Source organism: Callithrix jacchus, chromosome 22 (genome assembly GCF_049354715.1).
Source record: "Callithrix jacchus isolate 240 chromosome 22, calJac240_pri, whole genome shotgun sequence".
In the NCBI taxonomy this organism is placed as follows: domain Eukaryota; kingdom Metazoa; phylum Chordata; class Mammalia; order Primates; family Cebidae; genus Callithrix; species Callithrix jacchus.
The window spans coordinates 15,253,243-15,278,372 of NC_133523.1; the positions used below are offsets into that span (position 1 = coordinate 15,253,243).

The following is a 25,130-nucleotide window of genomic DNA, read 5'->3' on the forward strand; positions in this document are numbered from 1 at the left end:
GAGACTGTCTCAAAAAAAAAAAAAAAAAAAACGGGAAAGAAATTCACCAAGCTGTATGCCACTATAAATTAAACTTCCAAAGTAAATTAAGTGCACCCATGTGTGTTTGTGTGTGTGTGTGTACACGCACGTGTGTGTGAAGTCGCATTAAGAAAACCAGTATTAAGCTGGGCACAGTGGCTCATGTCTGCAATCTTAACTACTGGGAGGCTGAGACCAGTAGTTGAACCCAGGAGTTTGAGGCTGCAGTGAGCCACAATTGTGCCACTACACTCTGGCCTAGGTCACAGAGCAAAAAAGCCCGTCTCTTTTTTTTTTTGAGACAGAGTCTCACTCTGTCGCCAGGCTAGAGTGCAGTGGTGCAATCTCAGCTCACTGCAACCTCCGCCTCCCAGGTTCAAGCAATTCTCCCGCCTCAGCCTCCTGAGTAGCTGGGACTACAGGGACACACCACCACACCCAGCTAATTTTTGTATTTTAGTGGAGATGGGTTTCACTATGTTGGCCAGGATGGTCTCGATCTCTTGACCTCGTGATCCACCCACCTCGGCCTCCCAAAGTGCTGGGATTACAGCCGTGAGCCACCACGCCTATCGAGCCCATCTCTTACAACAAAACAAACCCACTATTGATGGAGAAATGCTCCCAATAAATAATAATATACAGCATGTAAACTATATACATTATGATCTTAACTATACTTTTCTTAAAATATACATACTGATGCACGGAATGGATAGAAAAAAACTGGAAAGAAAGAAACCAAAATATTGAAGGCAGTTATTTCTGATAGAGTGACAGATGATGTTTACTTTCTTCTTAACTTTTTCCTAGATGAGTTCCGCATTTTCCAGCACTCACAGGTACTGTTTCCCAGCCATCCTGCCAAGCGCTGGGATTGCTCTCATCTCTGGGAGCCTCCAGGGCTGACTCTGGTGCGGGTAATCTAAAGCCAGTGTGGCCCAATATCTCCAAAATCCTGATGGTGGCTTTTCTATTAGGCAGACTAATAGATGCAGATCTAAGTTCCAACAGTTTGTGTTTTCCTTACTGTTCCAATTTTATATCATTATTCCTAGTGCTAAACAGAGTGACAACTGACATTTGCTGAGGACCAACGACATGTCAGGATCCATGCTGGGGACCTGACATGAGGATTCCATGAATCCCCCCTTGGACACTCAGGTCCTCGTGTCATCCCCACTCCCCACCCGACACTGACTCTGGAGTGAACCTGTGACTCACTGCGGCTAGGAGAATGCAGTAGAAACCACTCTCTGCCCAGTCCAGGCTAAAGCTTTAAGGAGGCCTGGAAGTTACCACACAGCTCAGCAATTCTACCTCTAGGAATCTCCCCCAAAAAAACAGAAAACACGGCCAGGCACAGTGGCTCACGCCTGTAATCCCAGCACTTTGGGAGGGTAAATCACTTTAGCTCAGGAGTTCAACACCAGCCTGGCCAACATGGCGAAACCCCTTCTGTACTAAAAATATAAAAAATTGGAGAGGTGTGGTGGTGGACGCATATAGTCCCATCTATTCAGGAGGCTAAGGTGGGAGAATCCCTCGAACCCGGAAGGTGGAGGTTGCAGTAAGCAGACATGGCACCACTGCACGCCAGCCTGGGCAACAGAGTGAGCCACTGCGCCTGGCCATAACTTCTTTTCTGATAAATTACGAAGTCTTAGGTATTTCTTTATAGCAATCCAAGGTGGCCTGATACACAGCTCTGGCTGACTTACATACCATCTCACTGAAGCCTCGCAAAACCCGGCTGAGAAAAGTCTTTTAACAGAAGCAACAGTATCAATAAAAACAGTGACTTTTCCTGAGTGCCTGCCCAGCATCAGCATCAGGCAGGCTATAGGCTCATGCTGAGGCTCTCTCCTTCACTGTACCCATACCACAGATGAGGAAGTGGAGGTACAGAAAGGCCAAGACACAGAGCCCAGGTCTGAGACACACCTCCAACCTGCTTTCTGCTGTAACCATCTTTTCCACCTTTTTTCTCATGCGCACGATGAACTCTAATAGATGTAAAGCTTCATATCCTCCAAAATAATTTCTACAATTCCCTCGGCACAGTCCACACTCTTTTGCCTAGGTTTACCACCAACTGCCATGATGGTAATGTAAACTAGACACCAATGAACAGGATCCACTAGTAAGATGTCATTTTTAAAAACTGTCTAGTCCAGAGATCAGGAAACTTTTCCATAAAGGGTCAGAGAGTAAACAGGTTCAGCTTTGCAGGGTGAATGGTCTCTGCTGCAAGGACTCAATCCTGCCCTTGTAGTGCTAAAGGAGCCACAGATGATACATAAACTAATGAGCACAACAGCTGACACAGTTTGACTGTGTCCCCACCCAAATCTCATCTTGAGTTGTCGTTCCCATAATCCTCATGTGTGGTGGCAGAGATCCTGTGGGAGGTAACTGAATCAGGGGAGTGGTTTCCCATGTTATTCTAGTGATAGTAAGTTCTCACAAGATCTGATGTTTCTTATAAGGGGCATCACTGCACTCAGCTCTCATTCTTCTCCTTCCTGCTGCCATATGCAGAAGGAAGGACATGTCTGCTTCCCCGTCCACCATGACTGTAAGTTTCCTGGGGGCTCCCCAGCCATGCATAACTGTGAGCCAATTAAACCTCTTATGTTTATAAATTACCCAATCTCAGGCAGTTCTTTTTTTCTATATTCGAGATGAAGTTTCGCTCTTGCTGCTCAGGCTGGAGTGCAATGGCGCGATCTTGGCTCACTGCAACCTCCGCCTCCCGGGTTCAGGGATTACAGGCACCTGTCACCACGCCCAGTTAATTTTTGTGTTTTTTAGTAGAGACAGGGTTTCACCATGTTGGCCAGGCCAGTCACAAACTTCTGTCCTCAGGTGATTCACCTGCCTCGGCCTCCCAAAGTGCTGGATTACAGGTGTGACCCACAGGCAGTGCAGCGTGAGAATGGACTAATACGGCAATAAAACTTTATCAACAACAAAAAATCTGGATTTCATATAATGTTCTTCTCCTTCTTTTTCCTTCTTGTAAACTTTTTTCTTTTATACTTGGCCTGATAATTTACATAAAACTTCTTCTTTTGAAACAATTTAAGAATATAAGAGCCATTCTACCTTGAGGATCATGAAAAGACAGGCAGCGGGCCAGATTTGGGCTGGTCTGATCTGAAACAATCCATTGGTCAAAAAGAAAGGCACCAAAACATATGCTGAATTAGTTCTTGCCATTTTCTTATTGAAAAATGTGGACACTGGCACAGTGGCTCATGCCTGTGATCCCAGCACTGGGGGAGACTGAGGTGGAAGGATTGCTTGAGACTAGGAGTTCAAGACCAGCTTGGGCAACATAGGGAGACCCTGTTCCTACAAAACAACAACAAAAACAGCTTGGCGTGGTAGCGCAGGCCTGTAGTCCTGGCTACTCGGGAGGCTGGAGTGGGAGGGTCACTTGAGCCCAGGAGTTCGAGGCTGTAGAGAGCTACGATTGCACAACTGCACTCTACCCTGGATGACACAGCAAGACTTTGTCTCAAAAATAAAATAAAAACTTTCTAAAAGAAAAATAAAAAATGGGAACTTTGAATTTCCACATTGCTAGAGACCCTTCTGCCTGGCTTCTCATCCAGGAATACTTGCTATTACCAATCTCTCATTTCCAGGAACTCAAGTGCCAGAGACAGGCCTGAAGCAGATCGCGTGCTTTTCTCTGCATAACAACGAAAATCAAGTGAATGGTGAAAACAAATCCCTCCAGTAGAACTGACATCTTTTTTTTTCTTATTTTATTTTAGTTGTATTTATTTTTTCTTTTCTGAGACAGAGTCTCGCAAGTGCCTATAATCCCAGCTACTTTGGAGGCTGAGGCAGGCTGCAGTGCAGTGGCACAATCTCAGCTCACAGCAACCTCGGCCTTCCAGGTTCAAGCAATTTTGTCTCAGCCTCCCCAACAGCTGGCATTACAGGTGCGTGCCACCACACCTGGCTTTTGTATTTTTAGTAGACATGGGGTTTCACCATGTTGGCCAGGCTGGTATCGAACTCCTGGCCTCAAGTGATCTGCCTGCCTCAGCCTCTGAAACTGCTGGGATTACAGGCGTGAGCTGTGCTGCCTGGCCCTTTTAATCCTTCTCTGTTTGTATAGCATGCCTTTGGCTTTTACACAAACAGCATCTGTCTTTCATTAACACATGAAAACATCAGGAGGCTTCTCAAATACTTGATAAACTCAAATTTGGTAAAGAAGGAGATAATGAAATGGTTTAAATGAAAAGAAAATGCCTTGCTAATGACAGCTTCACTGGCTTTTCAAATCCAACCACTTCAGAGGAGAGCAGATTTCATTATCACATCACACTGCTGCTGTTCTGAGGTGTCTCGGGGAGCCCGAGAAGGGTCTTTTCCCTAAATATCAAGAGAAAGATGCCAGGCGCAACAGCTCATGCCTGTAATCCCAGAACTTTGGGAGGCCGAGGTGGGGGGATCACCTGAGATCAGGAGTCTGAGACCAGCCTGGTCAACATGGAGAAAATCCAACTCTACTAAAAATACCAAAATTAGCAAGGTGTGGTGGCAAGTGCCTATAATCCCAGCTACTTTCGAGGTTGAGGCAGGCCCATCACTTGAATCAGGGAAGCGGAGGCTGCAGTGAGCTGAGATCATGCCACTGCACTCCAGTCTAAGTGACAGAATGAGACTCTATCTCAAAAAAAAAAAAAAAAAAAGAGCAAGAAAATTGGGTTTTGGTTGATTAACCACATCACTTGAAAATGGCAGGAAAATCTTCCCTGCCAAATTAAAAAAAACGTTCTTTGTGTGCGTCTTTGCTAAAATCCAGGCCGCAAGGGTACAGATGATTCTACCAGAGTAGCTTTGAAAAGGAAGAGACACCTTGGGATTCTCCATCACACCCTAGCTCAGCGGTTGGCAAATTATTCTGGTAAGGGGCCAAATGGGTGACATTTTCCGTTCTGCAGGCCATATGGTATCTGCTGCCACTACTCCACTTTGCAGTTGTAGTATGGAGGCGGCCAAAGCAATTGTAGGTAATACACACACAAAGGGGTGTGGCCAGATTCCAATACACCTTTTTTTTTGAGACAGTCTAGCTCTGTCACCCAGGCTGGACCTGCAGTGGAACTATCTCGGTTCACTGCAACCTCTGCCTCCCAGGTTCAAGTGATTCTCCTGCTTAAGCCTCCTGAGGAGCTTGGACTATAGGTGTGCACTACCACCCCTGGCTAATTCTTGTATTTTTATTAGAGACAGGATTTTGCCATGTCGGTCAGGCTAATCTTGAACTCCTGACCTCAAGGGATCAACCCGACTCATTCTCCCAAAATGGGGGGATTACAGTTGTGAGCCACAGCACCCTCAATAAAACTTTATTTACAAAAACAAGCTGTGGGCCGGACGTGGCCTATGGGCTGTAGTTGGCTGACTCCTGCCATAGAGCAGATGTACATGAAGGACAAAGAGAAGCCCATGAAAAACACATTCTCCTTCAATGTGCAATGGTGGAGGAAGCAAAATGGCTTCCAACATGAACCCCAAAGTGAACACTCCCAGGGCAAGTGCTGTACACTGTGGCCTTCTCTGCCTTCACTACCCACAGCTTATCACTCTGGCAGTGACTCCCAGCCCATAGTGTTATTTTCTGATATGCAAAAACTGAACACAAGCCAGGTGCCCATCAACTGGGGACTGGTTAAATTAATCATGCTATGTCTTTACAATGGTATATCTGCAGTTATTAAGAATTATATTGTGAGCTCGGTGGCCTATCCCGGTAATCCCAGCACTCTGGGAGGCTGAGGCGGGCAGATCACCTGAGATGAGGAGTTCAAGACCAGCCTGGCCAACATGGTGAAACCCTGTCTCTATTAAAAATACAAAATTTAGCTAGGCATGGTGGTAGGCATCTGTAGTCCCAGCTACTTGGGAGGCTGAGGCAGGAGAATCACTTGAACCCGGAAAGTGGAAGCTGCAGTGAACCAAGATCACGTCACCACACTTCAGCCTGGGTGAGTGAGACTCTAGTCTCAGAAAAGAAAAAAAAAAAAAAGATATTATGGCTCATGCCTGTAATCCCAGAAATTCTGAATGCCAAGGTGGAAGGTTCGTTGGGCCCAGGAGTTTAAGAGCAGTTTGAGCAACACAGGGAGACCCTTTCTCTACAAAAAAAAAAAAATTAGCCTGTGGTACATGCCTGTGGTCCCAACTACTTGGGAGACTGAGGTGGGAGGATCGCTTGATCCCAGGGGGGTCGAGGCTGCAGTGAGCTCTAATTACACCACTACATTCCAGCCTGGGCAACAGAGTGAGACCCTATCTTTAAAATTAAAAAAAAAAAAAAAAAAAAAAAAAGAAAGGATATTTTAGAAAACAATGTATTTGAGGATCTGGAAGTATGGTTATAGCATAAGGTGAGAAACCCTCACTGCAAGATACTAAGATAACATTGCCAAGAGAAAATGTATGCAGCATACCCAAATGATTATGCACAGAAGAAAGGCTGGAAGGATGTGTAGCTAGGGTGATGCTCTCAGGAGAATGTGACTGCGGATGATTTATTTTTCTTCTTCTAGCAAATATGCATTTGATGAGTTTTCTTCAACGAACATGAATTAGCAGTTAACTTTTTTTTTTTTTTTTGAGACAGGGGTCTCGTTCTGTCATCCAGGCTGGAGTGCACGATCTTGGCTCACTGCAACCTCCACCTCCTAGGTTCAAGCGATTCTCCTGCCTCAGCCTCCTGAGTAGCTGGGATTACAGGCGTGCGCCACCACACCCTGCTAATTTTTGTATTTTTAGTACAGATGGGGTTTCACCATACTGGCCAGGCTGGTCTCGAACTCCTGGCCTCAAGTGATCCACCCACCTCAGCCTCCTAAAGTGTTGAAATTACAGGCATGAGACACTGCACCCGGCCTAAAATGCTTTTCAAACAAAGTTAAACCAACAAAAGCCACTTAACGCCATATCCATGGTGAGGATATTATGGACCCCTCCAGGGTTATCCGCCCCAAGGAAGTTAACGTCAGGACAGAAGGCAATGAGGACAACACTGGTGCCAGGGGCAGCCTTTTTCACCGTGGATAAAACACAAACCAAGTCCAGCAAGAAGGTGGCTAAGGAACAACTTACTGACACTGCACCATAAGCAAAAATGAAAACTGTAACACGGCAAGTGGGAAGAAAATGATGCCGAAATGAAAACAGCAGAACCTGGCTGGGCCCGGTGGCTCACGCCTGTAATCCCAGCACTTTAGGAGGCCAAGGTGGGCACATCATGTGGTCAAGAGATTGAGACCATCCTGGCCAATCCTGGCCAAAATGGTGAAACCCTGTCTCTACTAAAAATACAAACGTTAGCAGGGCGTGGTGGCACGAATTGCAATCCCAGCATTCGGGAGGCTGAGGCAGGATAATCACTTGAACCTGGGAGGCAGAGGTTGCAGTGAACAGAGATTGTTCCACTGCACTCCGGCCTAGCAACAGAGTGAATCTCTGTCTCAAAGGAAAAAAAAAAAGAAAAAAGCAGAACCCATCCTTCCTTATCCACTCTCAAAACATACATACAGGAATAAAGAAAATGCTGGATGGAGATGATGAAGAGAGAAAAAGGTTTACCATGCTGGAAATTGTTTGCGATTTTTTTTTCTTTTTGAGATGGAGTTTCACTCTTGTCACTGAGGCTGGAGTACAGTGGCGTGATCTCAGCTCGCTGCAATCTCCGCCTCCAGGGTTCAAGTGATTCTCCTGCCTAAGCCTCTCGAGTAGCTGGGATTACAGGCGTGCGCCAACATGCCTGGCTACTTTTTGTATTTTTTAGTAGAGATGGGGTTTTATCATGTTGGCCAGGCTGGTCTTGAACTCCTGACCTCAGGTGATCTGCCTACCTCCCAAAATGCTGGGATGTAGGGCGTGAGGCACCTACTGCACCCGGCCTGGTTGTAATTTTTTTAAAATACTGACCAGCCTTTAATGGTGCATGTGCAGACTGCACAAAAGAAAGTGGACAAGACAGAAAACACACATGGTGTTAACACCCACAGCAACAGGCGCTCTCAGGCACTCAGCCACGTTAGAGTTCATTGAAACCTACAACAACCTGAGGCACACGCAACTTGCAGGCCCATTTTAGAGACGTGGAAACTGAGGCTTGGAAAGGGGAAAGCAATTAGCCAAATTCCCAGTCAGAATGAGCTGAGTTGGGATTTGAACTCACACCTAACTGGCCCAGAACATTAGTGCTTAAACACTGTGAAAACTTGAGGCACCCAAACCTCATACTCTAATAACCTCTGGTGCCAGTGAAGGTTCTTGAAAAGCTTCCTTAAGAGACACATCCATGAGATTCCATTTTTAAAATGTACAGCAGCCACCAACTGGCATCTGCAAAAGCCATGCTGCTATTATTAACAATGAGATAACAGTTCTCTGGAGAAAAACAGGACTACAGAAACAAAACCTCAATGACAGCATTCTCTTCTGAGAGCACGATTCATCCCCATCATGAACAAACGCCTCGCCTCATTGAGACCTCAGCACCAGTCTGAATAAGGCAGGAAGGTTTCTTCACACCATTCATCTGGCTTGCAAGGGACCCAGCCAAGATCTCAGCATGCCTGTTCTGACAAGGACAGTGGCCTTGGCAAAGCCAGACCCAGCAGCTCCGATCTCTGCTACTTACAGACCATGGGGTGATGCTTGGCTGGGCTTTAAGCAAGGAAATGAATTACAGAAGTGATCAAGGAGAATTCCACAAGCTGAAAAGCAGCACAAGTGGACTTGACCCTGGTCTAGCAACAGCCCACCATTAGCAATGACTCTTTCAATACTTTCAGGAGCAGCTGCAGTCAAAATTCACTTGCTCATTCCTTTTGTTTTTTGAGACAGACTCTCACTCTCTTGCCCAGGCTGAAGTGCAGTGGCTCAATCTTGGCTTGCTGCAACCTCTGCCTCCCAGGTTCAAGCAATTCTCGTGCCTCAGCCTCCCGAGTAGCTAGGATTATAGGTGTGTACCATTATATCTGGTTAATTTTTGAATTTTTAGTAAAGATGGGGTTTCACCACATTGGCCAGGCTAGTGGTCTGCCCACCTTGGCCTCCCAAAGTGCTGGGATTACAGGCATGGATCACTGAACCAGGCCCACTTGCCCAATTCTTGACCATCATTTATTGAGCTAAATCCAAAAAAGAAATTCTACCAACTCTACTTTGACAGCCTCCGAAATGAATTCTAGGTGTTTCCCATGGGGTAATTAAAAAGGACTCAGATTGGAAATTAACCTCTTGGTTACAAAAATGAAAAAAGTATAAACAAAAGGTCCTTTTTGGAAATGAGGTTTATTTGCAAGGCTACTCACTCCTGAAAGCCTGCATATTTATGTTTTTCCCTTCCTCCAGGTTTACCTCCAAGTCAGGATTTCAAAAATCTCCAGCATTCAGGCTCATTCTTATCGGTATAAACAAACAAAAAAACCTGACAACAAAAAACTCAACAGACAAATCACACTGCTGTGGGATTCGGTGCCAACCCTGGGTGTTTCATTTTGGCAACAAAACCAGGATTCCCTTTCCAAGAAGCTTCTGGAAAATGCTATATTTCCTAGATGGAGGCCCCTGGTTTTTCAACCTGAAAATCACATACTCAAAAAGCAGACTTAGAAACCCAAGGTTTTAGAACATGGTCCCAATGTCTCCACATCATAAAATCACTCTCATTCCTGCAACTGTACAATGAATGGCTCCCAAAGTCATTTGATTTAACAAAGGGTTCAAGGCAGAGCAAATCTTAACACCCCCACAACTGTTCCACATGTCTTCTGCAAAATACTTCGTGGGGAACCAGCTCAACCCTCCTGCTAACAATTTAGTGTCTAAACAGGAAAGTTGGTGCCCCTGTTATAGGTGGCCCGTTCCTTAAAGCCTTAGGGTTAATCGCAGCTGTACTGAGTGGCCAAGCAGACCGACCCTGTCGGGATGAGAAAGGAATTTATTAACAGGGCCTCTGGCTGGGCCCAGAGGCTATCAGACTCAGCAAGTAACACTGAATGTCCAAAAACACAGCTGTGTTAAAGTTAAAAGCCAACCTTCCTGCTTTTTCTTTTATGGGGAATGCAATTTCATCACAGCCCTTTAGATCAACCCTCCTGACACCCCTTCAGTAGCCAGCATTCCAATTCAGAAACCAAAGTGAAACTATCTTTGAAAACAGGGATGTGGCTGGGAAACCACGCACATCTCAGCGAACATTTTTCCACCCACCACGGGCTTGGGCTTTTTCTGGGATGGCTGTCAATTTTCTGGTCAAAAACATTCTTGCAGTCATCAGGAACGGAGGAACGCAGACTCAGCATCCCGAGAAGGTGAGTTCCTGGTTCCATCGCTGGGATTCAAGAGCCGAAAAGCCTGGAGAAGTCAGAGGGCAGAAATATCCATAAGGATAGGAGGTGATCTAAAAATATTGTCAGAGATTGTTTTACGTGACTATTACTTAGAAAACTTTACATACTTTTTTTTTTTTTGGACATGGAGTTTTGCTCCTGTTGTCTAGGCTGGAGTGCAATGGTATGATCTCGGCTCACTGCAACCTCCACATCCCAGGTCCAAGCAATTCTCCTGCCTCAGTCTCCCGAGTAGCTGGGATTACAGGCATCCACCACCACACCCAGCTAATTTTGTATTTTTAGTAGAAACAAGGCTTCTTTATGTTGGTCAGGTTGGTCTCAAACTCCTGACCTTGTGATCCACCTGCCTTGGCCTCCCAAAGTGCTGGGATTACAGGTGTGAACCACCCCACCTGGCCACTTGTCTGATTGTTCAAAGTAACCTGTAATCTACCTGTGAATATAATTAACAACATTAAACTACACAATTAGAAGTATATACTTTTTTTTTGAAACAGAGTCTTGCTCTGCCGCCCAGGTTGCTCCCCACCAAGCCAGACTAATATTTTCATTTTTACTAGAAACGTGGTTTTGCCATGTTGGACGGGCTGATCTTAACCTCCTGACCTCAAGTGATCCACCTGCCTTGGCCCCCCAAAGGGTTGGGATTAGAGGCATGATCCACTGCACCCACCCAGCACCACCACCCTATAAGGGAAGATGGTAAGGCTGTTACACAAATGATATATAGGAACTTTTAGTATTATCTTTGCAACATTTCCACAAATCTAAACTCATTCCAAAATAAAAAGGTTATCCGAAAAAATAAGAGTGCAGAAACAACTGGATTTCCTCATGCAAAAGAATAAAGCTTGACTGCATAATACCATATAAAAAATTTAACTCAAGCTGAATCACAGACCTAACTACAAAGAATCCAAACTGCAAAGCTCTTAGAAAAAAATGTATGTGTGTATCTTTGTAACCTTGGATTAGGTAATGATTTCTTAACTATAATACTCAAAGCACAAGTAACAAAAAGAAAAACAATAAACTAAATTACATCACAATAAAAACATTTTTTTTGAGTTGAAGTCTCACTCTGTCGCCCAGGCTACAGCGCAGTGGCGCAATCTCGGCTCACTGCGACCTCCACCTCCTGGGTTTAAGCAACTCTCCTGCCTCAGCCTCCCGAGTAGCTGGGATTACAGGCGCACGCCACCATGCCCGGCTAAGTTTTGTACTTTTAGTAGAGATGGGGTTTCACCATGTTGGTTATCAGGCTGGTCTCAAACTCCTGACCTCTGGTGATCTGCCCGCCTCCGCCTCCCAAAGTGCTGGGATTATAGGTCTGAACCACTGCGCCTGGACAGTCACAATAAAAAACTTTTGTGCTTCAAATGACACCATCAAGAAAGTGAAAAGACAACATATCAAATGGGAGAAAATGCTTGCAAAATGCTCATGTGATAATGGACTAATACTGAGAATACACAAAGAACCCTTATGGATCAGCAATAACCCAATTTTTAAAAAGGGCAGAGAATCTTAATAATACATTTCCTCAAAGGAGATGTACCAATCGCCAACAGGTACATGAAGGTATGTTTAATATTATTAACCATCAGGGAAAATTCGAGTCAAACCTTCAAACTGGCTGGGCACAGTGGCTCATGCCTGTAAGCCCAGCACTTTGGGAGGCTGAGGTTGGTGGATCACTTGAGGCCAGGAGTTTGAGACCAGACTGGGCAACACGACAAAACCCAGTCTCTACAAAAAATACAAAAATTAGCCAGGTGTGGTGGTGCACACCTGTAGTCCCAGCTACTTAGGAGGCTGAGGCCAGAGGATGGCTTGAACCCATGAGGCAAAGGCTGCAGTGAGCCGAGATGCTGCTGTACTCCAGCCTGGGAAACAGGGTGAGACTCTGTCTCAAAAACACACAAAAAACTTTCATACCTACTAGGATGACTATAATCAAAAGATCCCGGTAGGAATGTGAAATGTTGTAGCTACTTTGGAAAACAGTCTGGTGTTTTCTCAAAAGAATAAATGCAGGCCGGGTGCGGTGGCTCACATCTTTAATCTCAGCACTTTGGGAGGCTGAGGTGGGCAGATCGCTTGAGGTAAGGAGTTCGAGACCAGCCTTGGTCAACATGGTAAAACCCATCTCTACTAAAAATACAAAAATTAGCTGGTAGCCAGGCTTGGGGCTGTAGTCCTGTAATTCCAGCTACTCAGGAGGCTAAGACAGGAGAATCGCTTGAACCTGGGAGGTGGAGAATGCAGTGAGCCACGAATGTGCCACTGCACTCCAGCCTGGGCGACAGAACGAGACTCTGTCTCCCAAAAAAACAAAGAAAATTATAAACATAGAGTGATCATACAACCCAGCAATTTCACTCCTACGCAGCTGATAACTAAAAACAAATCTGCACAATAACTTGTACATGAATGTTCCTGTCAGCATTATTCATAGTAGCTAAAATATACAAACATCCCAACTATCCATCAACTGACAGATGGAAAACGAGTCATACAAGAGAGTACGATTCTGCCATGAAAAGGTATGAAGCACTGCTCCATGCAACAGTGGATGAACCTTGAAAACATGATGCCGAGTGAGAGAAGCCAGACACGAAAGGCCACACGGCGTATGACTCCATTTAGATCAACTGTCCACATGAGGCAAATCCACAGAGACAGGAAGTTGATTAGTGGTTGCCAAGGACTGGAGGAGGGGGAATGGGGACTGATCACAGCCAATGGGGACGCGGTTTCTTTCTGAGTTGATAATAATGTTCTGAAATTGGATAGAGATGGTAGCTGCATAATCTGTGAATATTCTATAAAACACTAAATTACGAAGATAGACTTCTGCTTTTTACTTGTAAACCCTCTCCATGGTTCATTTTCTCCCAACTTTTCCTCTCATTTTATGAAAATTTCAACACACAAGAACAGTTGTGTTGAAACACACCACCACCACCTACATTCTGCAATCAGCACTTTGCTGTATCACATACCTATTCATACAGCTATCCATTTATCCATATTTTTGATGTGTTTTGATGTAAGTTATAGCTAACAGTGCTACTGATCCCTAAATACTCAGGGACGTTTCTCCTCACATTTCAGACTTTTCATGACTTCTTAAAATTTCCAAAGTTCAAACAACACAGAAGTGGGGCACAGGGAGGCTGGGTGCAATGGCTCACGTCTGTAATCCCAGCACTTTGGGAGGCCGAAGCAGGCGTATTATTTGAGCTCAGGAGTTTGAGACCAGCCTGGTCAGAAGGATGAACTCCCGTCTCTACCAAAAATATAAAAATTAGCCGAGTGTGGTAGTGCGTGCCTGTAGTCTCAGCTCCTTGGGAGGCTGAGGCAGGAAAATCACTTGAACCCGGGAGGTAGAGAATGCAGTGAGCTGAGGCTACATTACTGCACTCCAGCCTGGGTGACAGAACGAGTCGCCATCTCAAAAAAAAAAAAAAAAAAGAAAAAATGGGCATAGCAAATAATGAACAACACCGAGGCCCTGCCAATTTCCGCAGCAACTGCCAGTGTCACCTCTCTACCCCATCTGGATTGGATCCTTCCAAGTCCCTCGCTGAACGGTGTTTCACTCCCATACTTAAGGCACTCATTCAGGGTTTACTGCATGTTTACTGCATGCGCATTACATAGCTGAAGTCAGGCTGCACAGATGAATATCCTCTGGACATCTTCACTTTCAGAACTCTTCATTTCCCCATGCAGACAGAACTCTTTGGCACATCGTCGGTCAATGTTATCACAACAGCCAGTCACACGGGCATCCTGTCAAGTTACCTGATCCTTCCCCTGTTCTTGGACACTTAGGTGATTTCCAGTTGTTGTTATTTTTTTTTAAGATGGAGTTTCACTCTTGTTGCCCAAGCTGAAGTGCAATGGCACAATCTCCACTCACTACAACCGCTGCCTCCCGGGTTCAAGCAATTCTCTTGCCTCAGCCTCCCAAGTAGCTGGGATTATAGGCATGTGTCACCATGCCTGGCTAATTTTTCATATTTTTAGTAGAAACGAGGTTTCACCATGTTAGCCAGGCTGGTCTCAAACTCCTGATCTCAGGTGATCCACCTGCCTCAGCCTCCTAAAGTGCTAAAATTATAGGCATGAGCTACTGCGCCCGGCCAATTTCCAGTTTTTTAATATCCTGGGAAAGCCAGATACTGCCTCCCCGAGACAGCCCTTTCTTGAGAGAATCTTCCCTCACCCATGGCCCCCAGTGAATGCGTTGGCCTGGGTCAGGGCCATTTTCTCTGTAATGGGCCACTATTTACTAACAGTTCTGGCTCTGCAGGCCAGGTGGTCTCTGTCACACAACTCTACTCTGCCTCTGTGGCACAAAAGCAGCCACACACATGAACTTTTGTGAAATTCCTTCACAAAAACAGGCAGTGGGTAGATTTGGCCTGTGGTCTGATGACCCCTGACCTAAGTGGTTGGGGCAGAATCAAGAACCCCCGCCCCAAGTGGACCTGAGTGACACCAAGGTGGGTCAATCAGACTCTGCCCCAGGAAACCAAATCTGGACCCTGGGCTATGGCCTACACTGGTCTTGGAAAGCTGAGCTGGGAGGATGCCCCTGGCTGCTGTTCTGGTCACAGGCTGGCAGACGGGGGAGTGAAGATGTTGCTCAAACAGGAGAGAATGATCAAGCAGGTAAACGTAAAAGACAAGAATGAGGAAAGCATGCGGACGTCTGCCCTGCCCCAAGACCTTCGCAACCTGCTACGTCCTGTGTTACCATGCTCTTCTCCAACTCTGGAAACTGCAAACGTCTTCTTGTCCTTTAGGTCTTTATTTATTTATTATTATTTTTTTGGAGACCAGGTTTTCTTCTGTTGCCCAGGCTGGAGTGCAGTGGCAGGATCTGAGCTCACTGCAACCTTTGCCTCCAGGGCTCAAGTGATCCTCCCACCTTGGCCTCCCGAGGAGCTGCAACTACAGGTGCACGCCACCACACTCAGCTGATTTTTGGTAAAGAGGGGTTTTCACCATGTTGCCCAGGCTGGTCTTGAACACCTGGGCTCAAGCAATTCTCCCACCTTGGACTCCCAAAGTGCTGGGATTACAGGCCTGAGCCACCACAGCCAACTTAGGTCTTGATTTAAACAGAACCTTCTCAGAGAGTCCTTCCCTAACCACCTCTGAAACTGGGAGCTCCCGTCAGGCGCCACCTTGCAACTGACGGTTTCCCACTTGCTCGTCTATGTCCCAGCAAGTGCATTTGCTGAGGGCCGGGACTGTGGCTGTCCTGACCTCAGGTGTAACCCCAATTATTGTCCAGGACAGATCCTTGTGAATGAATGGAAACCTAGAGAGGCAAAAGCTGCATGAAGAAGGCCCACTTTCCATGAGTCCTGCTTATACTTCCTACACTTATTATTTTTTGACACGGAATCTCACTTACTCTGTTGCCGAAGCTGGAGTGCAGTGGTGTGATCTCAGCTCATGGCAACCTCTGCCTTCCATGTTCAAGTGATTCTCCTGCCTCAACCTCCTGAGTAGCTGGCATTACAGGCACATGCCACCATGCCCTACTAATCTGGGTTTCACCATGTTGGCTGGGCTGGTCTCGAACTCCTGACCTTAGTGATCTGCCTGTCTTGGCCTCCCAAAGTGCTGGGATTACAGGTGTGAGCGCGCCCGGCCCTTCCTACACTTTCATGCAAGTTCCTTGATCTCTTCACAAGCCTTCTTTGTTCCTAGGCAAGCCTCATACGTGCTCTCAGATCCTCTCTGCCACGTAAGATACCTTGGCAAGAGCCTTTCTGGGAATATATCATGGTCCTTGTGGTGAGGGTGAAATGCCACCCTCCCCAGTTTTCCTGTGTCCTGGAAGCATCTCCTCAAACAGCCACAGGGGTGCAGACTACCCAGCCACCCCGCATTCGGAGTCTCAATTACTCAGGACAGCCAACTTTTTGTCCTCTTCCTTTTTGGAAGAAGTATGCAGGGATGGACCCACAGAAGCCAAGAAGACCAGATTCTCCCATAGAACATTTTCCTAAATCCATTTACAGCAAATCTCACAATTCAGTAACAGTGGTATCGGAATTACGGCCCCAATGCTAGATGGAAAGGTAATCTGCTTGAGTTTTCTCAGGCTAATGAGAAAATAAAAGCCAGAATTTAAAGCAATAAAGTTGGAATACATTTCTGCTGGCTTCCAGCCCAGCTGGAGCAGGATCTGGCAGCATGCTGGAATTGAAACCACATTTTCCACATCGGCAGATGCAGCAGAGCTGGTGAGAGGTGACAGGGCCATGGGCTCAGTGAAAGCATCTCCTGGCAGCCCCTGCAGAGGTGCCAGGCATAGCCAGGGGCTGGAGAACTCCATGTTCTAATCAAAGTTCCAGCCTAGTTCAGTGGGGATGCAGAGGCAGAGTGTAACCCCTTCGGATACTGGTTCCCTCACTTATTTTGAAAACAGAAAGTAGGGCCAGGCACGGTGGCTCACGCCTGTAATCCCAGCACTTTGGGAGGCCGAGGTGGGTGGATCACTTGAGGTCAGGAGTTCGAGACCAGTCTGACCAACATGGTGAAACCCTGTCTCTACTAAAAATACAAAAATTAGCCAGGTGTGCTGGTGGATGCCTATAATCCCAGCTATTCAGGAGGCTGAGGCAGGAGAATCGCTTGAAGCAGGGAGACAGAGGTTGCAGTGAGCCAAGATCAAGCTACTGCACTCCAGCCTGGGTAACAGAGAGAGACTCTATCTTAAAAAAAAAAAAAAACAACTAGAAAGCGGGATACAAAGGTGATGACTCAAAGGACAGAGAGTGGCCATTGGGTGGGTCATCCTGAACAATGAGACTAAGGAGACGACACTGAAGGGGAGGGGCAGGCCAGACTCACACGATCATGCAGAACATCATGAAGATATTCCACAGGGCGATGAAGATTCGAAAGTATCTGAGGCTCAGCAAGAATTCCCGGATGTTGTCACCTGGAAGAACAGGAAAGCACTTTTAGGGCACAGCTAACACCCCAGCCCCACTGCCCCCTCTGCAGTGGGCTTTTGTGACTTCCACCCACCCGGCACCCACTGCCTCCAACTTCAACAACAGTGTGGCTTTTCCCTTGGGAGTCCCCTCTTCCGGCCCTCAGCATTCAGGGTGTGTATGCCACTGACCAATCCCCTGAAAGCACCAAGTCCCTCGTCCTCTGACTGGCTCAAGGAGGGGCATGTGACCTAAGTCTGTCCAATGAGAGTCTGCCCTGGGACTTTCCCCCCAACTATTGGGAAAGAGAGCTTTCTGCCAGGCTTGCTGAGCTGGGAAGATGTAAGCTCAGTGCCCACAGGCCAAATCCAGCAGCCTCTTCCACTGGTTTTTGGATGGCCTGTGAGCTAATAGCTCTTATTATTGTTTTTTTTAATATAGAGATGGGGTTTTGTTATGTTGCCCAGGCTGTTCTCAAACTCTTGGCTTCAAGTGATCCTCCCACCTAAACCTCTCAAAGTGTTGTGATTACAGACATGAGTCTCCATACCCAGATGGTTTTTACATTAAAAAAAAAAAAAAAGAAGAATATTTTGTAAGACATAAAAATTACAGGAAATTCAAATTTCAGTGTCAGTGAATAAAGTTTTATTGGCACATAGCCATACCCATTCATTTACATATCATGTCCTGCTGCTTTTATACTACAACAGCAGAGCTAAGTCACGTTGCTGTGCCAGACAGACACCATATGGCCTGCAAAGCCTCAAATATTTACTATGTGGCCCTTTACAGAAAAACATGCCAACCCCTGCTCTGGGGTCATCTCTGCCAACCCTAGCCAGCCTTACAGTAAAATCAACGCAAAAGAAAGAGGAATTGAGACCTAGACAGAGTCAGATGCTGACTCTAACCCTAACCCTAACCCTAACCCCAACCCCAACCCTAACCCTGGGGGACTGGTTTGACAGCTCAACCCAGGAGTACCTGAAGACAATTCCACCCTTGGACATTTCAATTTGTTTTCACCACTTTGAGCTGGGTTTACAGTGTTTGCAACTAAAAGCATCCTAAATTCAGGCAAATGGAAGGGAAGGTGTGTCTTGGTGACACTCTGGTCCCCTCGAATGCCAAGGAAAAAAGAAACCCTCCAAGGGGAGTCCATTTAGTACATAAAGACTCTAGAGACTTTGGTTCCAGACCCTTCCTTCAGGGTTTGGAGGGCTTCCAGCCAATCCCTCTCCCTCTCTAGACCTCCAGAATGAAAGAATGGGCCCAGGTTAGGCCAGGCATGGTGGCTCACAGCTATAATCCCAGTACTTTGGCAGGTGGATCACCTGAGGTTGGGAGTTTGAGACCAGCCTAGCCAATAAGGTGAAACTCATCTCTACTAAAAATATGAAAATTAGCTGGGCGTGGTGGCTCACACCTGTAATCCCAGCTACTAGGGAGGCTGAGGCAGAAGAATGCTTGAACCTGGCAGGTAGAGGTTGCAATGAGCCAAAATGGTGTCACTGCACTCCAGCCTGGGCAACAGAGCAAGAATTCGTCTCAAAAAAAAAAAAAAGAAAGGGTCCTGATTAGGTGATCTACAAAGGTGCTACCCAAAGCATCTGCAGACGGGCTGGCTGGTAAGTACAGCACACAGAACCCATGCCCAGAAACACATACTTTTTCAGGGGAGGACAACCTGCCAACCTGCCATCCCTGTTCCATCCGAGCCTGTGCTCAACATAACATCTTGCTGAACACAGTTTAGATGAGTCTATTATTATACAGCCAATGGAGTTAGTCACATGCAGCAAAACCTGTATACAGGGCTGATCCAGCACAGACTGGAAACATTAAGCACCTAGTCTGTCTCCAGGAAGCTTGAGAGGCACTGCTCAGCAAGACCCTTCCCTTAGCGAAGGATCGTGAAAACAGAATCTCCCACCATCAACAGATGCCAATCAAAGGTTACTCATTCCGGGCAGGGCTTGGTAGCTTCTCTCTGTAATTCCAGCATTTTGGGAGGCTGAGGCGGTTGGATCACCTGAGGTCGGGAGTTCAAGACCAGCCTGGCCGGGTGCAGTGGCTGATACCTGTAATCCCAGCACTTTGGGAGGCTGAGGCAGGCAGATCATGAGGTCAAGAGATCAAGACCTTCCTGGCCAACATGGTGAAACCCCGTCTCTACTAAAAAAAAAAAAAAAATTAACTGGGCATGGTGGCGTGTGCCTGTAGTCCCAGCTACTTGGGAGGCTGAGGCAGGAGCATTGCTTGAACCCAGGAGGCAGAGGTTGCAGTGAGCTGAGCTCACACCACTGCACTACAGCCTAGGGCCTAGCGACAAAGCAAGACTCTGTCTCAAAAAAAAAAAAAAAAAAAAAAAAAAAAAGGACCAGCCTGGTCAATATGGTGAAATGTCTCTACTAAAAGTAGCCGGATGTAGTAGAGCACACCTGTAGTCTCAGCTACTCAGGAGGCTGAGGTACGAAAATCACTTGAACACAGGAGACGGAGTTTGCAGTAAGCTGGGCACAGAGGCTCACACCTGTAATCCTAGCACTTTGGGAGGCCAACGGAGGTGGATCATCTGAGGTCAGGAGTTCAAGACCAACCTGGCCAACATGGCGAAACCCCATCTCTACTAAAAATACAAAAATTAGCCAGGCATGGTGGTGCGTGCCTGTAATCCCAGTTACTAGGCAGGCTGAGGCAGAATTGCTTGAACATGAGGTGGAGATTGCAGGGGGCTGACAGCGCCACTGCCCTCCAGCCTGGGCAACAGAGCGAGATTCCGTCTCAAAAACAAAAAACAAAAAAACGCTTTGGGCCAGGTGCACCGCCTGTGGCTCATGCCTGTAATCCCAGCACTTTGGGAGGCTGATGACGCAGGTGGATCACGAAGTCAAGAGATCAAGACCATCCTGGCTAACACAGTGAAACCTCATCTCTACTAAAAATACAAAAAATTAGCCAGATATGGTGGTGGGCACCTGTAATTCCAGCTATTTGGGAGTCTGAGGCAGGAGAATTGCTTGAACCCAGGAAACGGAGGTTGCAGTGAGCCAAGATTGCGCCGCTGTACTCCAGCCTGGGCAACACAGTGAGATTCTGTCTTTAAAAAAAAAAAAAAAAAAGCCTTTCTGAGGAAATGCCAGAGCTCCAAGCTCTGACTCCAAACGTGGGCAGTTTAACGAACATGAGCCAAATCCTGACTCTGTTCTTCTACACAGGTGACCTGGACCAGTCCCTGGACTGTCTATGTGTATTTCCTCATGTCACCAGGGGGACAGGCAGCTAGGAAGACCTTAGCACAGTGCCTGGCACACACGAAGCTCTCAACTAACGCAGCCACTATGGTATTAGAGTTAACCCAGGCAAAGAGGATGGAGGGAGAGGAGCAGCCCACACAGGGGAAGCGGCAGGTACGGCATCTGGGCTGGAAGGAGAGCAGACAGCAAAGCAGGAAGCTCCTGATAGAGCACTGGTGCCCTTCCTGCCATCCCTGTCACTGATGCTCCCACCACTTTGTGCCGAATCTCCCGCCCACAGCAGCTCTGATTCAGATCTGTACAGCGCAACCCCAGGGCCTGGTATAGTGCCTTCCATGTGGTGGGTAACACATGGCTGCTGAGTCAATAAACGTATGAATGGATGGATAAACGGATAGATAGAGAAATGACCTAGTGAGTGAGTTTACAACTGCTAGAGTTTGAATCCTGATTCTCTCATTGATTTGCTATGTGGCCACAAAAAAGCTGAGCTACATAGGCTGGGCGCGGTGGCTCATGCCTGTAATGCCAGCATTTTGGGAGGCTGAGGCAGGCAGATCACGAGGCCAGGAGTTGGAGTTCAAGACCAGCCTGGCTAACATAGTGAAACCCCATCTCTACTAAAAATACAAAAATTAGCCAGGTGTCGTGGTGCATGCCTGTAATTCCAGCTACTCGGGAGGCAGGAGAATCACTTGAATCCGGGAGGCAGAGGTTGCAGTGAACTGAGATCGAGCCATTGCACTCCAGCCAGGGTGACAGAGAGAAACTCCATCTCAGAAAAAAAAAAGTTGAATTCCATCTCTAACCCTCAGCTTCCTCATCTATAAAATGGGAAAGTGATCATGATCTTTTAGGAATGGAGGTAGAATGAAACACTAACAGGAAGCACCTAACTGGGTCCCCACCCAGGGGCAGGCCCCCAAAAAGGGGAGCTACTGGACTGTCTTCAAAATCTCAGCTCAGCCAGGCATGGTGGCTCATGCCTGTAATCCCAGCACTTTGGGAGGCTGAGGTGGAAGGATCATTTGAGGCCAAGAGATGGATATCAGCTTGGTTAACACAGCGAGATGCTCAGCCAGGCATGGTGGCTCACGCCTGTAATCCCAGCAGTTTGGGAGACCAAGGTGGAATAATCATTTGAGGCCAAGAGATGGATATCAGCTTGATTAACACAGCGAGATGCCTATCTCAAAAAAAAAAAATTTTTTTTAGAAGGCCGGGCACAGTGGCTCACATCTGTAATCCCAAAATTTTGGGAGGCCGAGGTGGGTGGATCATGAGGTCAAGAGATCAAGACCATTCTGGCCAACATAGTGAAACCCTGCCTCTACTAAAATACAAAAATTAGCTGGGTGTGGTGGTGTCCACCTGTAGTCCCAGCTACTCGGGAGGCTGAGGCAGGAGAATTGCTTGAACCCAGGAGGTGGAGGTTGCAGTGAGCCAAGATCATGCCACTGCACTCCAGCCTGGCGCCTGGTGACAGAGCAGATTCTGTCTCAAAAAAAATTTTTTAGAAAATTAGCCAGAAGTGGTAGTGAGTGCCAGTAGTCCCGGCTACTTGGGAGGCTGAGGCAAGAGGAGTTCCCGGCTGAACTTGAGCCCAGGAGTTCACGTGTGAGCTATGAATGTGCCACGACACTCCACCCTGGGCAACAAACAATACCCTGTCTCTAAAAGAAAACCTCTGTTCCTCAGGGTTCTCCCATCCTTGGGCAGTGCTCCATCATGTCATCCACCACCTTGACTATGATGCCGCCTCCTCAAATGGCCTTCCCTCCCACACACCAACAGGAGGGCAACCCCATCACCATGCTGTGACTCCCTTTCCCTGTCACCTAACATCACTTCTGTCACCATTTATTCCTCCCTTAGAAATTATGAGTCCCATCCCATGGTAGGTTCCACTCTATGTGTCTTACCCCTGCTGTATCCCAGCACCTAGCACAGTAGCGAGCATGCGTAGGTGCTCAAATATCTGGTGAATGAAAGAATGAATGAATGGATATAACAATCATGTACAGGTCCCCTTACAATCCAAATAGTTACATAATTAATTCAGAGGGAAGTGTAAATTCTGGGCCTCCAGGGCCCAGGCAGATGATAGACATGAAGGGGTTAGGGCTGGGATGAGTCAGAGCGCTTCTTTTCAACTACGCTTAAATAGATGTCAAGAGCTCTCCTGAATTCCAAGTTGTAGAATGTTCCGATTTTTCAAGAAAAATCAGACATCTGAATTTTTATATAAAATCTCCTGATTAAAAAATGTAATGCTGGCATCTAATTTTAAAAGTAGCAGGTAGGCAGCACTCTGAAAGCAACAGCTAAGTGTGAGATTGTTCATTCATTTACAGGCATCAAAGGACTGGTACGGCAAGGACAAAGAATGGGACAAGCCCAGCCAAGCTAGGGCCTCTTCTCTAAGTTTACAGTCAAATGTGAGGGGCAGACATTAGCCAGATGACAGCACACATAACAGAAAATTATAAAGGTAGGAAGTGATGTGAGTGCTCACATCAGGGAGGTCTGGTGGGAGAAAGAAGTAGATGACAGAGGCAGGTAGAAAGGATAGCACATCCTTAGCTCATCTCCCACTCACACGCACTGCTCAGTTAAGGAGAAAACTCGTGGCTCATGTCTATAATCCCAGCACTTCGGGAGGCCAAGGCAGGGGATCACTTGAACCCAGGAGTTCGAGACCAGCCTGGACAAGGTGGAGAAACCCCTATAAAAAAATTCAAAATTTAGCCTGGCATGATGGCACGTGCCTGTAATTCCAGCTACTAAGGGGGCTGAGGCGGAAGGATCACTTTAGCCCAGGATGCCAAGGCTGCAGTGAGCAATGATGGCACCACTGCACTCCAGCCTGGACAACAGAGCGCGACCTTGTGAAAGGAAAGAAAGACAGAAAGAAAGACAGATGGAAGGAAGAAAGGAAGGAAAGAAAAGAAAAAATAAAGCAAATGAGGGTAGGACTTGGTGAAAACAAAATTGTCCTCTCTACAGTGGACCATGCAATTCCAGGGTCCAGGAAGAAGACCTTACCTGTGCTGGGCTCCCTCGACTCCTCCCCAAAGCCCTGCGTGTCCTTCTTTTTCCTACAAAGCGGAGCAGACAGTGACCACTTTCAATGGGACATAGACTTCTCGGTCCCCTGAATCCCACCTCAGAAGGCCACAAACACTAAGCTTCAGCCCTGGCCCCGCCGCTGATTTGCTGTGTGATCTCGGACGGTTCAATTTCCCCCTCAGGGCCACCACTGCCCGGACAATCACAGCCAGGTCAGCGGCCACCGACAGTTAACAAAGTGGCCCGACAGTGCGGGTGCAGGGTTGAGAATACGGGGTGGGGCTGTTTCTTGGGGGATGGGTCTTAAGCTCTCCACGAAGGCGAGCAGAGAGACACCCAAGGAACGGAGAGTACGGATTTACTGCCGCTCGATGCCGAGGAGGGTCAGAGGAGGGTGAACCAGGCTGGAGGCGTGGCCAGAGGGGAGTAGGGCGGGGCCTGCAACGTGCCGCGAGATCATGCTTATGAGGGCGGGGCTACGGGTCCCCCGGATGGAGCCGCAGTCAGGCGCGGCCTACTCACAGCTTAAAGTTCAGCACCGCCCCGGCATTCATCAGCAACGTCCTGCAGAGGGAGACTTATGGTTACTAGGGGCGCCCCCCCGTCCTGTCTGGCTCTCTCTTCCCAGCCTCTGGTACCCCTAATTACCCGAACAGCAGGATGTCTCCGATCATCGTTACAGCCGAAGCGGTCGTCAGAACCGGAAGCGGTCGTCAGAACCGGAAGCGGAAGCCCAACGGAGGGAGGTGGAGAGGAGCACAACTCGACCAATCCTAAGGCAATGCTGGCGAGGGCTGGACCAATCGAAAGTCAAGGTAAGGAGGATCCTGCCCTCTGCAGGCCAGGCCCCTGTAGGGTAGCGCGAGCGCCCCACCTCGTTGGGGAGGTCCCGAGAGCCGGAATGGAAGGGGCGGGGATAGTGTCTAACGTCACTCACGGGCGGGATCTTCTGGGGCGGGATAGGGTCACGCGTTCGAAGCGTGCGGCGCTTGCGTGAGGTCTCGTGTGCCGAAGGGTTAGCTGGGCAGCAATTCACACTCACTTGCTGGGGTTCCAAATTGGGCTTCTGGAGAAAAGGAATCCTTTTGACTCCGAGCTGCACTGGATGCGGGGTCCTGACGCAGTGGGCTCCTCGAAACGGACGCCCCAACCAACTGGGCTCTAAAATGAGATCCTTTAGGGCTCCATGGGGGGCGGGGATCCCCACTGAGCTGCCCCGCACAAGACTCGGGGGTCCTGACTTCCGGAGCCCCACCGAGGACGGGGTTCCTGGTCTAACGGACCCTGTGGGGCAGGAAAGTCTTGACGGGACCCCGCAGAGGACGGAGGTCCTAACCGATCCGATTTCCACGGGGAACAGGGGTTGTGATTCATGGGGTCCCACCAGGGCATAGGGGTCCTCATTG

The 25,130-nt window shown here is 47.6% G+C and overlaps 2 protein-coding genes and 1 long non-coding RNA gene across 5 annotated transcripts in view; 1 reads left to right on the forward strand and 2 right to left on the reverse strand.

Annotated features, from left to right (window-relative positions):
* Window positions 1-3,093: 3,093 nt before the first annotated feature.
* LOC144580933 (uncharacterized) lies at window positions 3,094-4,979 on the reverse strand. The gene is made up of 2 exons (XR_013531277.1): window positions 4,125-4,979; window positions 3,094-4,079 (listed from the first exon to the last, which is right to left on the reverse strand). It is a non-coding gene; the product is annotated as an uncharacterized LOC144580933 (long non-coding RNA).
* A 4,368-nt stretch (window positions 4,980-9,347) lies between these two features.
* Window positions 9,348-24,439, reverse strand: SMIM7 (small integral membrane protein 7). The gene is made up of 5 exons (XM_017967610.4): window positions 24,373-24,439; window positions 24,247-24,288; window positions 23,701-23,753; window positions 17,310-17,400; window positions 9,348-10,428 (listed from the first exon to the last, which is right to left on the reverse strand). Exons 1-5 carry the CDS (start codon window positions 24,396-24,398, stop codon window positions 10,413-10,415), a joined length of 228 nt encoding a protein of 75 aa, XP_017823099.1. The 5' UTR covers window positions 24,399-24,439; the 3' UTR covers window positions 9,348-10,412.
* TMEM38A (transmembrane protein 38A) overlaps window positions 24,191-25,130 on the forward strand; it is a 29,335-nt gene continuing 28,395 nt past the window's right edge. For all 3 annotated transcript variants that reach the window (XM_078361745.1, XM_078361746.1, XM_078361747.1), the window contains exon 1: window positions 24,191-24,539. In XM_078361745.1, coding sequence (XP_078217871.1) covers window positions 24,305-24,539 — 235 coding nt within the window. In that variant the 5' untranslated portion in view covers window positions 24,191-24,304. The remainder of the gene's footprint in view (window positions 24,540-25,130) is intronic.